The sequence below is a fragment of the Lycorma delicatula genome, chromosome 3, assembly GCF_047948215.1.
Source record: "Lycorma delicatula isolate Av1 chromosome 3, ASM4794821v1, whole genome shotgun sequence".
NCBI lineage: Eukaryota > Metazoa > Arthropoda > Insecta > Hemiptera > Fulgoridae > Lycorma > Lycorma delicatula.
In genome coordinates, this window is record NC_134457.1 from 134,640,736 (window position 1) to 134,658,189 (window position 17,454).

Sequence of the window (17,454 nt, forward strand, 5' to 3'; positions counted from 1 at the left end):
ATTAAATATTAGAATATTCAGCTCTAAGCAGCTACCCATGGTTTAAAATGACGTGCCAGCCTACAGAAAGATAATCGACTTGGTGTGGGAACACCAACTAATCGGCCACACCTTCACTAAGGATGAAAGAGCCTTTCGTATAGTATTAAGGAACCTACAGTTCTCTGTTCCAATTGAGCTCATCAGAGAAGAACTTGAGAACCGCGGTCATGCAGTGGCCGTAGCATTTTCAACGGAAGGCACCGAAGTACAAAAGATTCATTATCAATTTTCTTTGTAAATCTTGAGCCCAGAGATAACAACAAGGTGTTGTATGGATTAAAATATAACGCCAATTATGGGTTTATCATTGAGGCCCAAATAGACTTCAGTACTGGTACAGTGTATGCGCAGCCAACAGTACGACCATTCGAAAAATAATTGTATGTGGCGTTATCCATGTGTGAAATAGGCTGAAGGAAATAGGACTGCTGATTACGCTAAAGATAGGAACATTCCAGCTGTTTGCGCGCTGCCAGTGTAACCATCCGGCGAACTAACAGGGATGTTAGGTTAACAAAGCAATCACTGAGAGAAAACAGAGGCAAAGGGTTATATTGACTAGAAGACTAACTAATTCTATTAGATAGGCAGACTTCCTCCTTCAATTTGGATAATGAATCTTTCCCATCATTAGGTAGAAAAAAGAATGGGGATACAGACAGGAATTTTTGTACTCATCCAAGATCTTAGGTTGGAGCTGTTGGTCGTGATGTCCAGAATATTTCTGAGAATCTAGGTAAGCTTATATTCAATGTAGAGCTTCTCGTGTAACAATAGGAAATCTAGTAGGACTTCTTAAGAGTGAAATAACTCGGTTAATGGCTAAGCTTCTGAGAGTCGCAGTATGGAATATTAATGGACTAGCAGCTTGGAGAGAAGAATTTAAAGCTTTATTGATTAGCAAATCCTTATACATTTTCTTGATTTCGGAAACACATTTCACTGATCGGAATTTTCTTCACGTTTGCGATTATCCTGTCAGCTGAACTAACCATCCCGATGGCAGAGCACACTGAGGTATCGCGGTTATTGTTCAAACCATCATAAAACATCAACTGCCGGAGTACAGAACAGATCATATTCAGGCGAGCTCAGTAGGGATATAGGATTGACTTGGATTGCTTAGAATGTCTGCAGTACAGTTCATTCTCGACATTTGACGGCGGTTGCCACTTTCTCTGATTTCTTCTCAGCTCTGGAGGTAGGGCTCTGAAAGACTATTTTATTAGCATGTATCTGAATGTAATCCTAGTAAGATCCGTGACTTGTTTCCTTTATTTCGTATAGAGGCGGAATTTGGCGGATATATATTAAAGTTGATAACAACTTTGCTTCGATGTCTGACCACTCATCTGTTTTGCTCATTATCAGCAAGTTAGTAATTAAAAAGGCCGTGTTACCAGCACTCTACAAAAACAGGACAGACTGGAATTTGTATCGTAGCTGGATTGAGGATGAGTTGATAGTGCCTGCTCAATTGGATCCTTCGATCAAATAGATAACGCAACGCAATACTTGACCTCAATCCTACAGGAGGTGCTTGAGGATCGACACCGGAGGTTAAACGAGAAGGTCGACCGAATTCAGGCCATCCGATAGATGTGTTAGACCTTATTTCTACGAAAATAAGATTTACGAGAAGGTGGTAATGATATGGGAGAGCCGAGAATAGGATATGTCTAAACATAACCGCTTGTAAGTTGAAACGGCTATTGAAAAGTTATACGAATGAAGTTATACGAATTTAAGTGTTATCTTAAAGGACTATCGCCTTTACGTAGAAAATTACTCCTTATGGAGGTCCATGAGGAGCTTCCGTTGACTTCCTCCCTCACATTTTCCTTTGAAAATAGCTGATGGGTCTTGGGCAAAGAGAAATAAGAAGGCTGAAATATTGATCACTTACTTGAGCGATGTCTTTTAACAGCTTGAAATACAAAGTCCTCTTGAGGAAGAAATCGTTAGTCTCTTAGATAGTCCGATCCGTTTGGGTTTTCCTAATAAGCCTTTCTTTACAACTGAAGTTATTCATGTCATCAATAAGGGAAAAAGCTCACAGGATATCATTGGTTTTAATTAATCAAAAATAAAATTCTCTTCATGCTACCTTCTAAAGTCATTGGGTGTGTAACACATCTACTTAATGGCATACTCCGGGAAACATGCTTCCCAATGGAGTGAAAAGCTTCGTAAATAGTCATGGTCCGGGAAACCAGGCAAACCGGTAAACGATGCGGCTTCATACAGGCCAATAAGCATGCTACCTATTCCATCGAAGGCGTTCGAAAGTTGTTTCTTCGGAGGATGTGGCCTATCTTACAGCTTGGCCATGTAGCGGGTACAGCACCACGCCTGTGGCGCACCAGCCTATGACGTCACACCCAACACGTCCGGCTCGATCGCAACAACCCGTGACCTTGAACTGTGCTTGAACCGTTATACATATTCTACTGAATTATGAAACTGAAATTCAGAAGCGTATAAAAAATGACATAAATATCAGTATATCAGAAAAAAGTTACACGGTTTTTTATTATTTCGTACTTTATTGTTAACAACTAATGTAAATGAGGTTCAACGATATTTCAAGATGGCAATTAAAAGATGAATAAATAAACAAAAATAAATCACTAATATTTTTATGTAATGGATTTTTATTAATGAAATGTATAAAAAAAGAATGTTAAAAATAAAATTTTATTCTTAATAAAATTTCTTAAATTGATACAGAATATTTTTTTTTAATATAATAATCTTTTAATAGTTTTTTTATAATATAAGGTTACTTATAAACCAGAACGGTAGAGACATGTTGTTGGTGACAAGTCAAGACGTACCCCATTCATATTTATTCATATGCATTCATATTTCTTCGTTGGAATATTTTTAAGATTGAATGTATATATATATATATATATATATATATATATATATATATATATATATATACTCCTTGAATATTGGATTATTGGACAGCAACCAGATAAATTATCTGGGTGCTGTCCAATAAGGTAGAAAGAACAGGAATAGATCCTGTAAGAATATCGACACGATTCCCAATCGCTCATAACCAAACGGTATCACGTGACTTCTAATACACAACAGTAATTTTAAAAAATGGCTAAGTTCCCATTTCAGGATTATTAAGAGAAGTAAAACTTGACGTGGATATTAAATCTTCACTGAGCCTGATATACTATAGCATATCAACATGCTAACCGTAAAGTAGCTGATACTCAGCCCAGTGAATTACAATTTTATGGGTTTACCTACATACCTGGTTAAACGATAATCATCATTCTCTCAGAGAAAGTAATTATAAAAAAAAGAATACACCCCTTTTTAATGAGAGACAGGGATATACACTACAGTAGCATCCATAATCATTGCCATTAGGTTTATGTGTTTAAGTAGTTACCTGTCTAAATGTTTGATTAATAATGCTTCTATTAGCTTTTAAATTTGTATAAGGAGTTCTCAACTGTTAAACTCTTTTGTAAACTCGTTTTTGTCGCTTGTTATTAAATTCCTATAGTATGTTGTTAAAGGACATTAATTTTTGTAATATTTTAGATGATCTTTTGCAGCTTTGCTGAACCGGGAACGTAGGCTGCTTCGTCTCTTTTGACTGTAACGATCGTACCTATAGCTTGAGCTTAGTAAAAGCAATAAAGTTCAGCCTCTTACTACCAAATAAAAAACAATATATTATTTCAAGCGCTTTAGCTTGCTACAGCTTCTTCAGAACTCGCAATATTTAAAACTGATTTTTCTTGCCTTTTAGTCTGTCTTTGACATAATATTCAACATAAATTTTTAATTAAATTATAAAGGGAATATTAATTTTTACCAAACTGTAGTACAATAATTTTGTAACTCTAGGTAAAAGCGTTGTATATAGTTCCCATCCAAATGTTAAAAAAAAACTTAATTATGATTTTATTTATTTATATTCATATCATTTTTATAAAACATAGTTTTAGAACAGAGCTATTAAAAATAACATATGTTATTTTTAAAATATTCATGACAATCTTCCATAGTTAAACCATTAAATTTGTTATTTGAAATATCCACAATATTGTCGAAAACCCCTGGAAATTGAACTCATAGCGTGTTATTTCCTTGATCACTAGGCCAGAATATGATTAAATTAAAATCCCAACAACCTATTAATCAGTACTAAAGACTAAGTTGAGGTAATTTAAAAATAATAACAATGAAATAAATTTAAAACACACATATCAGAAGTTAATTCTGAAATAATAACTTTTCATGTAGTTTGATCAACGAAGCTACATTATGCATGCTAGGAAAATTTAGTTCAATACTCAAAGCGAATACTAATTTCCGATTAAAATCCTGTAGCAACTATTAAATTTCAGATGTTCATAAATATTAAACAGTCAACCGTCTGCAACTATGTTATGTTTCTGAGAAATTATTTGTGAACTGCTTCTTGTCATCATTATTCATGTTCAGGGGACCGGATTTTAAAGTACTGAAGAATTGTTAATATAAAAAGTAGATCAGTATTGGAAATATTGTATAAATCAAAACGCTATTGTTTGTTTATTGTTATCTTTTAGTGTTCAATTTATTATTTCGATTAAAAAATCTTAATGTAGATGAGAATTATTTTGTATTTTTTTATACTCGACTATTTTTTTTACTACTATTTTTTTTAGATTTTTATACTATTCGATGGTTGAGTGACCACGTATGAAGCTGTCCTCATGGTCAAGAATAACACTTCCTTCCTCCAAAATCGGCCATAGCCTCAGTAGAAATAGTCTTTCTAATACCTTCGATAGAATAGGTAACAGGCCTAGAATAGATTAGAAACTAGATTAGATTACATTAGAATAGATTACAGGTAAAAGTAATCTTATAGGTGAAAATTAAAAAAAAGAAGGAAATTCACTTTATTTAATTAGTTAAGTAATGAAGAATGTGGTCATTTCACACTAATCTATGGACTGAACATCTCTGGACTGACCAGGAGTAACTACAGTCTAACACCTTTCGATTCTCTTACTGTTACCAGTATCCATGTGATCATCATAACAATTACGCTATCAGATCTGGAGTGCTTATATATATAATAGACCTATTTTTAGCGGAATCGATGAATATTTATAGTTTTTTAATGTACATTGTTTTTACTTAGTTTTATTAACATAATTATTAAATTTTTATTTCATTTATGTACTATTAGAACAACAACTCAAGAACAAACCTGTCTCACATTTTATCTGTGGGAATTTGTCATAAATATCAACATGTGTAAAATTGCTGCATTAAAGTCTTGAATGAGCAGTGGTTAAACACCTACTTTTCCTGTTAAAAGTTCAACAGACGATAAATAAAAGTACCAGTTATCCATAAATTCCTGAGTACTACCTCGTGGTTGCCATTTATCGAGTTCTGGTTAAAACGGTTATCCTTAAATGTAACACGATTTTTCCTACCATCACCAACGAAGGTCATTATCCATGAGTAAATAAAGACTAAAAAATGTTGTAGAAATACTGCAAATAACAGTTTGTAAGTATTCTACACTGGAGTTACTTGTATATCAAGAAAACAGTTCAAATTTCCCGCTTTTGAATGATACAGCTTCCGAAAATTTTTAATTCCTGGATTTATGAGACTGCACGACTGATGTGCTGTTAATGTATTTTTATTTTACTCATTTTAAGTACTTTCACAGAGAAGAATAATTCTTATTATAAAAATAAATCTTGATTTATTTATCTATAATAATTTAATAAATTTTTATGTTTCACTTATATAATAAACTGACTTATGGAATATTTTATGTTAAGATTAAATGATTTCGTAAAATATTAGTTTAACATCTTTCATAATTTTCCTTCGTCATGTTTTTTACACAGTTTTCAAGTAGTTTTCACTGTAAAAGTTATTATCCCGTTTTTGTAGCGTAAGTGAATATGATAACATAAAAAATCACATGCAAAACGGCTTCAATGGAAGCTCCTGAAAATTACATACTAACAGAATATTAAATGTAAGTACATTCATAAAGTTAAGTTAGAGAACAATACCGTTTGTGGTTCAACACAAAAAATCATCAAAGGATTAAAAAAACAAGAAAAATGATGAAACATAGTAAAACAAAAAGCCTCAGGAATGGTCGAACTGAGACTGTACAAAACTACACTACATTTATACTCATATATATATATATATATCACCCTCTTTCATCCTCTGAAGTAATACCTGAACGGTAATTCCCGGAGGCAACACGAAAACAGAGGGGGATAACACTCAGTTGACGCAGCTTAAACTCAAATCACATAAAGTCATCAAGGTCCAATATCTCGTGTCGTTTTAGTCCTGTAAAACAATCCGAGTCTCGAGTAGAGTACAAAGATATTTTAAGCGATCCGGTACACTTAAAACTCATATACTGAAAAAATATGTGAAACAGATCTATGTACACTTTAATTTTTTTTAAACCAATACTAAGTACAATTCAAGAGTGGGAGAATCTAAAGAAGGATTAATTTTTCAAAATTCAGGTTAAAGTTAATGTGTAATAATATTTAATTATATATTTGATACTTTAATAATCGAAAAAGAAATTTTCCTACTATAAGGACTAAAATGAGAGTTTGAGTTTGTGATAATATTTTAATTACAAAGAATACTAATGTTTGTAATAATAAGAAAATAAATGTATTATTTTCAAATAATAATAACGTAATTAACTTATTAGTATACGAAGGAAAAATTAGATCATTTCTATCAGTAAAAAAGAAAAGACACAATAAATAATTTTATTAATTTGATGTGCGATTTTTTATAATTTATACGATTTATTAATGAAGGATTAAGAACACAATTTTTATTATATTGATATGCTAATACATCTTTTATCTTGATTTTTGGAAAAATAATTTAATATATATACTTTTGTGATATGTCTTTTTACGGTTTACTACTTTACAACACAAAAAATAACTCTGTAAAATTAGACTTATTAAAAATTTTTAATTAATCTTTTTTTTTTGTAAATGTCAACTTTTAATTTTTTTCACTCTCATATAAATGTTGTACAATTATTTTTTAACTGTTATAAAATAAACCTATCACTTTTTTGGTAATATTCCATTACGATGAATCTTTTTTTTTTTTTTTATCTGAAATTTTACGGGCACGACTGCTAAGGTCATTAGCCCTCGTCACAATCTTTAAAGGAAATTACTATTACCATCTGGATCGTCATATGCAAGGGTGTAAAGGGCCCTTACATTTTATTTAAAAGCACAAACTACACAAAACATTTAAGGCAATAAAAAAAAAACAAGAACAATCACAAACACTTACGGGGAGTAAAGGGCCCCGATATTAAAATTTGAGATAAGGTTCTCAAAAGACCATGAAATTAAAATTTCAGCTTATCAATACCATATCTTTCTTTCTTCTACGAGTCTCATTTATAGTTTGTTTAAGCACCCTCGGGGCGACCAGAACCGCCGTTGAGCAGTATATCAGTCGCGCCAGGGTGCCGTGGCAGTTGAATCCTTCTTATAAACAGGCTATAGGCATGCACGGCGTACACCCATAGCCTCGCGCCCTCAATCCACCCTTGAGGGTCCCCCATGCCATCATCGGACACACCCCGACTCACTGCTCTTGAATGCAGCCAAAATTGCCTAGGAAAGAGGGCTACCTCCCGTCACTATACATGCCACGCTTCGAGACTCCCTTATATATGTATATAAAACTACCGCCTAGAGTATCTTTTATCACAGCTTTAAACTTTCATTTTATAGACTTTTAAGAAGTCCACTGGCGTGTAAAATGCAACTATATTTTCTTCATTTCCATTATCCAAATCAGCACTAATATTATTTGTAAGACGGAACCTCTTTCTGAGGTCCTCATATATAGTACACTCTTATATTAAATGCTTGATTGTCAGTGTTTTATTAAAAACACCGCACATTGGTCTCACTTCGCCGGTTAACAAATATAAATTTGCTAATCGCGTGTGACCGATTCTAAGTCTGGTCACCGCTACTTGTTCACGGGAGTCAACTTAAAGTCGCTTTTCCATTTATAAGGAGAAGTTTTTACTAAGTTTAATTTTGTATTTAAACTCCTCCATTCAGCGTTCCACTTGTTTCTTACTATGTTTGTTAGACGATTTTTAACATCTGCCACTCTTACAGGAAATGCATCCAAATCATCACAGACTGTTGCCTTTCTGGCAGCTTCGTCTGCGATTTCATTACCTGTAATACCAGCATGCCCCGGAGTCCATACAAATACTCATCGCTGTCCTCGTTGTTTTAGAACGTATAAAATGGACAGGATGTTTGCAATTAGGACATCCTTAATGTTCTTTTTCCGAATTGTGACAAGTGCACTTAATGAGTCGGAACATATTAGCACTCTCTCTTCGCAATAGTGTTCAGTGTAGCGAAGATCTTGCTGAATTTCAGTGAGTTCTGCCGTGTAGACACTGGCCACATCTGGCAGTTTCCAAAAGTGGGCTTCTTCATTTACATATATTGAGCATCCAACTGCATGTTCGGTTTTAGAACCGTCAGTATAAATTCTAATATGTTCTTCGTAGCTACTGACGTTTGCCAAAAATTCCTGCTGGATGATCACTGCTGGTTTCTTTTTTATTTCTCCTTCAAAGAGATCCAAACTTGTATTTACCGCTGGCAAGAGCCATGGCGGTATTTGTCTAGTAGAAATTGCCAATGTATCTGGAATTGGAATTTTATATTTATTTCTTAATTCGTGGTACCTAATTCCGGCTGGTCTGGAATAGATAGCACGACGTTCGTATAATGCAGCCATGGGATGATTCGTAAACAATTTATTATTTATATGAGCAGGGAAAGCCCATACATTTGCTGCATATCTTAACAAAAGGATCTCTCTTCTATAATGTAGTGGCATTATTCCGGCTTCAGACATCAGACTAGCCGCCGGACTTGTGCGGAAAGCGCCTGTTGCATATCTTATTCCGCTATTATGAACTACGTCTAACTTTCTTAAGTGCGACTTTCTAGCGGATGAATATACGATACATCCGTAGTCTAGTTTAGATTGAACCATTGCTTTATACAATCTCAATAATGTCTCTTTGTCTGAGCCCCAATTTAAGTTCGATAAACATTTTATAATGTTTAGGGCTCTTTTGCATCTATCACTCAAGTCCTGTATATGTAATCCCCATGGAAGGGATTTCTCCAATACTAATCCTAAATATCTTACATTGTCTTTATATTGTATTGGATTATCATTAATTGTCAACGCAGGACTTTGATGAGGAATTCTCTTCCTACAAAAGTGTACACAGCACGTTTTTTCTGGTGAGAATTGAAATCCGTTATACTTTGCAACTTCATTTAGAGCATTGATCGCTCGTTGCAATTTTTACCTCACCATAGCAGACTTGTTGCTGGTATACACAATTGCCAGATCATCAACATAGACGCTTTTGCTTATTTCTGCTGGAATGGCTAATATCAATTTATTGATGGCAATGGTAAACAAGGTACCGCTCAACGGCGAACCTTGTGGTATGCCATTTTCCAAATTTCTTACAGATGAATATTCGCTACTGACTCGTTTTTGGAAAGTACGGTCATTCATATAGTTGCTCAGTAAGACTGGCAAGTTGCCACGAATGCCCCATTCATGTATCTGGAGCATTATATCATGACGCCAGGTCATATCGAAAGCCTTCTGAAGATCAAAGAAGACTCCGACACAATGTTTCCTTTTAATGAAGCTGTTATATATAACGTCCTCTAAGCTGATCATTTGATCAGTGGTAGAATGGTATTGCCGAAAACCTGCTTGATACAGTGATATCAGGTTTTCTTTTTCCAAAACCCAGACGAGTCGATTATTAATCATTTTTCCCATACCACACGTCAAAGAAATAGGACGATAGCTATTGGGACCTGTTAAATTTTTATTTTTCTTTGGTACTGGAACAACATGAGCTTTTTTCCACTGCTGCGGGTACGTTCCATCCCGCCATATTCTATTATAAAGTTCTAATAATCTACGCTTTGCAGTGGTATTCAGCTGCCTGATCATATTATAGTGGATTTCATCCGGACCAGCAGCTGTGTTACCTGCTTTTTCCAACGCTTTCGCGAATTATTCCATTTTAAAAGGTACATTATATGAGTAATTATACTCAGTTCTGAAGTTTAGTAGACCTTCAAGTTGTTCTTTTTTAGTACGAAAATCTTCTTCGTAGTTGGCCGTTCTGCTGGCCTTTTCGAAGTGATTGGATAACAGCTCTGCAATTTCATATGGAGTGTCTTTTATTTCATCTTCATCTTGAAGGCTAGCTATGGGAGCAAAATCATTACGCCCACAAATCGCCTTCACTTTCCTCCAAACATCTGATGCAGTAATAGTTTTGTCAATGGATGACACGTATTGCTGCCAGGATCGTTTTTTCGAGTCTATCATAAGACGTTTTGCATACGCCCTGTATTTCTTAAAGGCAACAAGATTTTCTATACTAGGACGCTTAAAGGCGTTATACTCCCTTTTCTTTCTTTTTATAGCTTATTTCATCTTATTTCAACTTATTTCATCGTTCCACCATGGAACGGGTTTCTTCGTAAGTTTCCCAGATGTTTTGGGAATATATCTCGATGCCGACTCAATTATTGCATTTGTTATGGCGTCGACATCGTCTCCGATAACTCCAGTTGTTTCTGGGAGTATCGTTCTAGCTGTGAAGCTCGTCCAGTCTGCCTTTTCAAATAACCATCTTTTAGGGTTGGGATATATTGTTCTTGTAACATCAGTTACAATTTGCACCGGGAAATGATCGCTTCCATGCAGATCGTCTATGACATGGAAGCTGTACCTCGGTGCTATCGATCCGCTTATAAGTGCAAGATCTATACAGGACGTCGATCCATCTCTGGCATTGAAAAAGGTTCCTGATCCGTCGTTTAAAATAATAAGTTCTGAATTCATCAGGAACCCTTCCAGTTCTCTTCCACGGGGATCTACTCGAACCGATCCCCAAAGAGAATTATGAGCGTTACAGTCACCCACCAGTAAAACAGGTGGGGGAAGCTCGGAAATTAGTCTTGCTATGTCATCCTTACTCCAATCAAAATACGGCAAGTATATGCTGCAGACCTTCCTGGAGTGGACGCTTCATTCTAACGGCGACCGCTTGTAGGTTTATGTTTAGAACAACCGCTTCGGTGGTAGCTCTAGTCGATGTTAATATAGCCACTCCACCTCTAACTCTTATATTTGGCGGTTGATCCCGCCGAAATATATCGAATCCTTTTAATTTAAAATTTTCATTTCGGCGGAAATGCGTTTCTTGCAGACATATACAAATCGGGTCTACATCATGTACCAAGCGTTGGAGCCCATGGATGTTTGAAAAACATCCATTGATGTTCCATTGTACAATCGACTCGCTAATTTTTAATTAAATTATTGTCTGGGTTTGCCTTTCGGCCATCCTTTTTTTCTTTTCTTCTCCATCCTACGAACAGCATCGTGTTCGCGGAGAAGGTCGTCGCCTGTAAGGCTTCCGGTCTCCGTATTGGAGACCACCGAAGCCGCCGACGACGACGGGGGGGACACAGGGGGGACACTCGCCCCCCCTGTGAAATTTTTTGTGGCCTCTGAGGCTTAGAGGCCACTTCAGTTACAGGAGGCTTGGGAGCCTCCATAACAGTCTCTGTAGGTATTACCTTTTTCTTGTCATCAAGAATCTCACTGAGACGGACTTGGCTTTCTGCTTTGGCGTCCGTTTTCTTCAGAACAAGAGCAACTTTCGATGTTTTATCTTCGGGAGGAGGCTGTACTAATATCTTTGGCTTTATAGGATCTTTACTGTTGAAAGGTTTCATTCTATTGTAATAATTCTTTCAATCATATTAGCCAAGGTTGGAGCAAGTTTATTGATGAGTTGACCTTCATCGACAGCAACTGGAGCAGGAACAGGAACGGCAGCCGCAGCCTGAGCGTAAGTTGTTGTTGCTCTAGGCTTACGGGCGTTAACTATCTTCTTTGCATCGAAGTAGCTGACCTTTTGCAGGGTTTTTACTTCCTGCACAGCTACTTCATCTTTGTAGACAGGACAATTCCTTGATCTACAAGAATGTGCTCCTTTGCAGTTGATACATGTAGGAGGCTCTTTACACGGCTCTCCCTCATGCACCTTTTCACCGCACACGCATATTTGCGATCTTTCGCATCTAAGAGCGGTGTGGCCAAAGCGTTGGCACTTAAAGCACCTCATTGGCTGTGGGACAAATGCCTGCACATCCAAACGGTGAATCCCTGCTCTTATCTTTTCCGGCAAAGTAGGCCGGTTGAAAGTGAGGACATGAGAAGCTGAGGGTAAGACCTCACCATTCCTTCTCATGTTCAATCGACGGTACTCTATTACTCCTTGTGCTGCCAGTTCCTCTACAATCTCTTGCTCCGAACAATTTAAAAGATCCCGATAGACCACAACACCTCTTGAGGTGTTGAGTGTTCCATGGGGATCAACGCGTACAGCCAGATCTCCTATTTTCTTCAGTCCTAGGATCTTCTGAGACTGTATATCATTTACAGTCTGTACATGAAGTCCTGTGAAGGTTTTTCTTATTTCTTTAATAGAGCTTCCAGCACATTTGGTTATCTCCCGAGCGATGAGAAAAGGACTCACCTTCGAAAAATTTCCATCCTCCTTGGTAATGACCAAATATTTAGGTTTCGGTGCATTATTGCTCTTGAAAAAAAGCGTTTTGTAAGCTTTTTCTAGCCTCAATCTCAATCCTTTTAGTTTCCGCACTCTTTCGGCGTTTCGCCTCAGGCGAAACGGCCGGTTCTAAACGAGGGTGTTTACGTGAACCCTCTGCCACGTTTAGTTGTTCAGTTTCCATGAACAAATAATCCCTTCTGTAGTAAGGCTAGCCGCCGGGGTACACCCCCACTCCAGGGCTACCAACCCTGGAGGTCCGTTCCGGTACTCCGGTGGAGCCGGCATATGTCCTGGCAGAGAGCGGATGCGCAGTCTCTGCACTGACTCCAGGCCCTTACACACCGAGGCTTTCAGGGCTCCCATGCCCCGAACAACATGGGCACCTTAACTACATGCTTGCCATCGCGGGGGGCATGTGGACAACAAAAGGTCTCCGTTACACCTGCAAATAACTTCGACCGTGGCCGCCTCATCGCCAGCTCTAAAGGTGGTATCATTCCATTTCCACAATCTGTAAGAATTTCTTATCTGCAGGTGGCCGTGAAATCCAGTCCTCTGATTCGGCCTGCAGATGAAAATCGGCCGAAAAAAGTATATCCGAGAAACAATACTCGGAACCCCGTTAGCCAGCTATATGTAATGTACGTGAGTACAACTGTTGCCGCCCTGGATGTGGAACGTAGATGTTGTGTTCCGGACGTGGGGATTATCTACCTCAGGGCACGATGAATCTTTTTTATTGTAAAGAAATAATTAACTGATGTTATTGTCAATTAATATAAACTAACATTTTAGTTTTAATATCCTATTATTTGTTTATTTATTTGATTATTTAAAATAATTTATTAAAAACAAAGTTGAAAGTTTTAATTCGATACTCATAATTTTAATCTTATAATTCGTATGTGGAAAAAACTTCTTGTAAAAAACTTAGACTTTCTTTCTGTCAGTCTCTATTTTTATTTAAATAAAAACAGTAATTCTTTCTAACTTATTTTAGTACAAAGTTTTTCCACTTTGTTATACGTACTGTTAAAAAATATAATATTTTTTAAAACAATGTAAAACATGATCTTTTTGTGACTTTACGAGTATAATTTTTAAAAGCTGCGTTTAAAATAAAAGTAATTAATTTGTAGAAGTAAAAATAAAATACATTTTTTAATTATGGTTACTTTATTATTTCGGTTACAAGAAGCTTACGAAGACTAATTTTTTAAAAAGTATTTTAAGTGTAAAGAGCCATTGCTTTTTATGTAAACAAAGATTTTATATTTTACCATTTTATTTTTTTTTTTAGTTACTTAATTCTTAAATCGGTTTATTTAAATATTTTCCTTACTGTTCTCGAATAATCGTGTAGCTGGAAGTTAAATCAGTCAAGCGTTTCTCGAAATAATTCATAAATATTTACTAGCTGAATGTGTAGAAATTCGTTACGTCTATATGTTACTAAGAAAAAACTGTACTTATAAGGTTTTTTGTATGTAGATTATTATCCGAATATATATTAAACGATTGATATAAAAAAGCCAAAATTACTTCTTAATCGTAAATTTTTACCTCGCTTTTTACCATTAATAATTTGATTAAAAATATTATAAAAGAAAAATGCATGCATGTACACTTCATATACCTTTGTTATATCTGTCAGTTATTTTAGAATAAAAAAGAATAAACGATGTTTTTAATCAATTATTTAATAAATCTACAATAAAAGTGAGAGACGTTATGTCTCTATAATAAATAATCATTTATAAAAGATTAGTACAAGTTTATTATTTAAATAAAAATTATTATTATTTAAATTAAAATTAAAATTTTGTTCATAATATTATTTTAATTATTAATTTCCTTTACATCAGAGTTCATAAGAAAATCGTACATAAATCCACAATTCATTTTTAAAACCCTTATGTTAATATGTAAAAAAAAATTATCCAGAATACTGCGATTGTTATAAAACCATTGAGTGTAATTCAACTTTTCCTAAGCTAAATTAGAAGTTTCATTTAACAAATTTTCAAAGCGATTCAAACAAATATTATTAAAACTATAGCTATTCATTTATAATTATTTTGTTGATTAATAAAAATGTATTTTTATTTAGAATTAAAATTTGTAAAATAGGTTTTACTTTAATTTTTAAGCTGGAATTTAAATATTGCATTTTGTTATAGGTTATATATTTTATTGGATGCAAGGCATTTAAAACTTAAAAATGGACGAAAATGGTTTTAAATGTTCAAACGTGGTACGATTAATCTTATTTTATAGTAATAATGCAAAATGTATTGCGTAATGTTTTATCAACAAAGAAAACAGTAAAATGTAAATATTAAAAAGTCATCCCGATCAGTGGTATTGTTTAGTAAAAAAATGAATACTAATCAGTTGTGCTCAAATAATGTACATCATTAGTAGACAGGTTAAAGATAACACCTTGTTTGCCAATCAACAAACACTTTCTTCGTGGGAGTGGTTAATGTATATATTTAAAATTATAATACTAATAGAAATACTTTACAAATAAAACATTTATTCTAAGGAAAGATTTTTAAAATTGTAATCGTTCAAGCTGCATAAAAAATTGAACAAAATAAACTTCAATCAAATGAAATTTTGAAGGAAGAATTGATCAAAATATAAATTAACAAACCTCCAAGTTTTGAGCATGAGGGCGCCGTAAGTAAGGGAGAATCCTATTTCTCTAAGCCATACACGCGCTGTACATGTAAACACGTTCGGCCTTGGATACATAACAATCGTCTGTAAAAAAAAAACAAAAAAATATGTTATTAACACTTAATATATAATAAAAAAAATATCTAATCATGTTGTTAAGTTGTAATGGTACTTGGAACAAAGGAATACGGTAAGAATTGGTTCAACGACATTAAAGAGGCCGAGCACATTTCTATGTGACACGTTTTAGTACAAACAATTAAATCAAAAAATCATTTAAGTATTTTTTCTTCATTCTAACAGAATACGTCAAAACACATGATGAGGGGTTTCCAACGAACATCCTCAATAAAAGTACATTTACATAAAGATATGAATAAAGACATTACAGAAAACAAACATTTAACTAAAATATAAATAATTTGCGAAAAAAGGCTTTTTGTTCCAATGCTAATAAACCCAAAACATTTATTTTTGTCAGACGGACTTTTTTACATATGTATGTACATTGGACTGTATTTGGTCTTATAACTCTGGATCTTACTGACTAATTTTTATCAAATTTGTTAGACTGGTACTATCTTCGGGAGGAAAGAATATATTAAATTTTTGAAAAGATTGGAAAAAGGAATGGTGGTATTTTGCCCGAAATAAAATTTCAATTATTTATTGGGACACTTTAGCAAAAAATATTTCTTACAAAAGTTGAAGTTTTTTTTTTATTAAGATCACAAATTACCCTTTTTATATAAATATATCTAGCTTCAGAAAGGGAGTTAAAGAGAGGTTTTGCATCAATATTTTCTACATCTATAGGCCTTTAAACCACTATAAAACCTTTTTGCCCATCCTACTCCAATGGTCTGCAGTAAAAAAAAAAATTAATAATTTTTTAATTTAAGAAAAGTTTGTTATAAATTTAAATTCATCTTGCAAGTACCCCATTAGATTTAAAATGTAAAAATTTTAATTTCTTCTTAGTCCTTACTTTTTAGTATTTCTTGAAAGCAAAAATCTGATGTGGACACCACGTGATTTCCTTGTACGCCTATTAAATTACATATAAGCCCTCATTGAGAGCTTATCAACGATATATCATAAGTGGTACTTATCTTCATTGGTTCCAGAGTTAAAGCCAAATGAAATTTTAATTAGCGAAATATTTGGGTCTTACAAGGAAAAGACACATCGGTTCGAATCCGACTTCATAAACACTTTTTTTAATTTAAGTATATTGATTTATTAATAATTATTCACCATTGATTGTAAAAAAGAATTTACCAAGAAATAATAATTCAATAATAACAATACAAAAAAAAGAAATGAAAAAATTTAGGAGTTATTAGTGAAATAAAATTTTATGTAATTTTCATTTTAATTGAAAAGTGTTAACAGAGGTTAATAATTATTAATAAATCAATATATTTAAATAAAAAAAGTTGAAAAAAAGTATATATATATATATATGTATATATATATATATATATATATATATATGTATATATATATATATATATATATATATGAAGTATTCGAACTGATTTGTCCTTGGTTACGGATCCGACACGTTCTCACGTCAAGTGACACGCTCACTTGAGCGACGTGAAAAAAGTTATTATGTAACTAATGTAAAATGTTGATACGGAACCACAAAAAAAGTGATGTAATATGGTTTTCACCACAATGCAATATGTAACTTTCCACTTTACTAAAGAATTGGAGGATCGTATCTCACTTTAAATGGAATAAATTTAAATGAAGCGTAGCAAAAAATGTGGACATGTAATTTAATAGGCGTGCAAAAAAGTCATGAGGTGTCCACATAAGATTTTTTTTCATTATGATAAAAATACAGTTAGGATGGTCTCCAAATTATTTTTCGTTTATTATAAGATGTATTCTTTAACTTTTAGCCGTTCTAACAGTAAGGTCCGAACACTTTTTAGATATCTATGAAAAACTTCATGTTTATTCATTAATATATTAAA

At 34.0% G+C, this 17,454-nt stretch overlaps 1 protein-coding gene across 1 annotated transcript in view; it reads right to left on the bottom strand.

The window, feature by feature from the left end:
• Positions 1 to 17,454, bottom strand: part of LOC142320982 (putative G-protein coupled receptor CG31760) — a 904,980-nt gene that overhangs the window by 131,576 nt on the left and 755,950 nt on the right. The window contains exon 7 of the mRNA XM_075358981.1: positions 15,441 to 15,550. Within this exon, the coding sequence (XP_075215096.1) occupies positions 15,441 to 15,550 (110 nt within the window). The remainder of the gene's footprint in view (positions 1 to 15,440; positions 15,551 to 17,454) is intronic.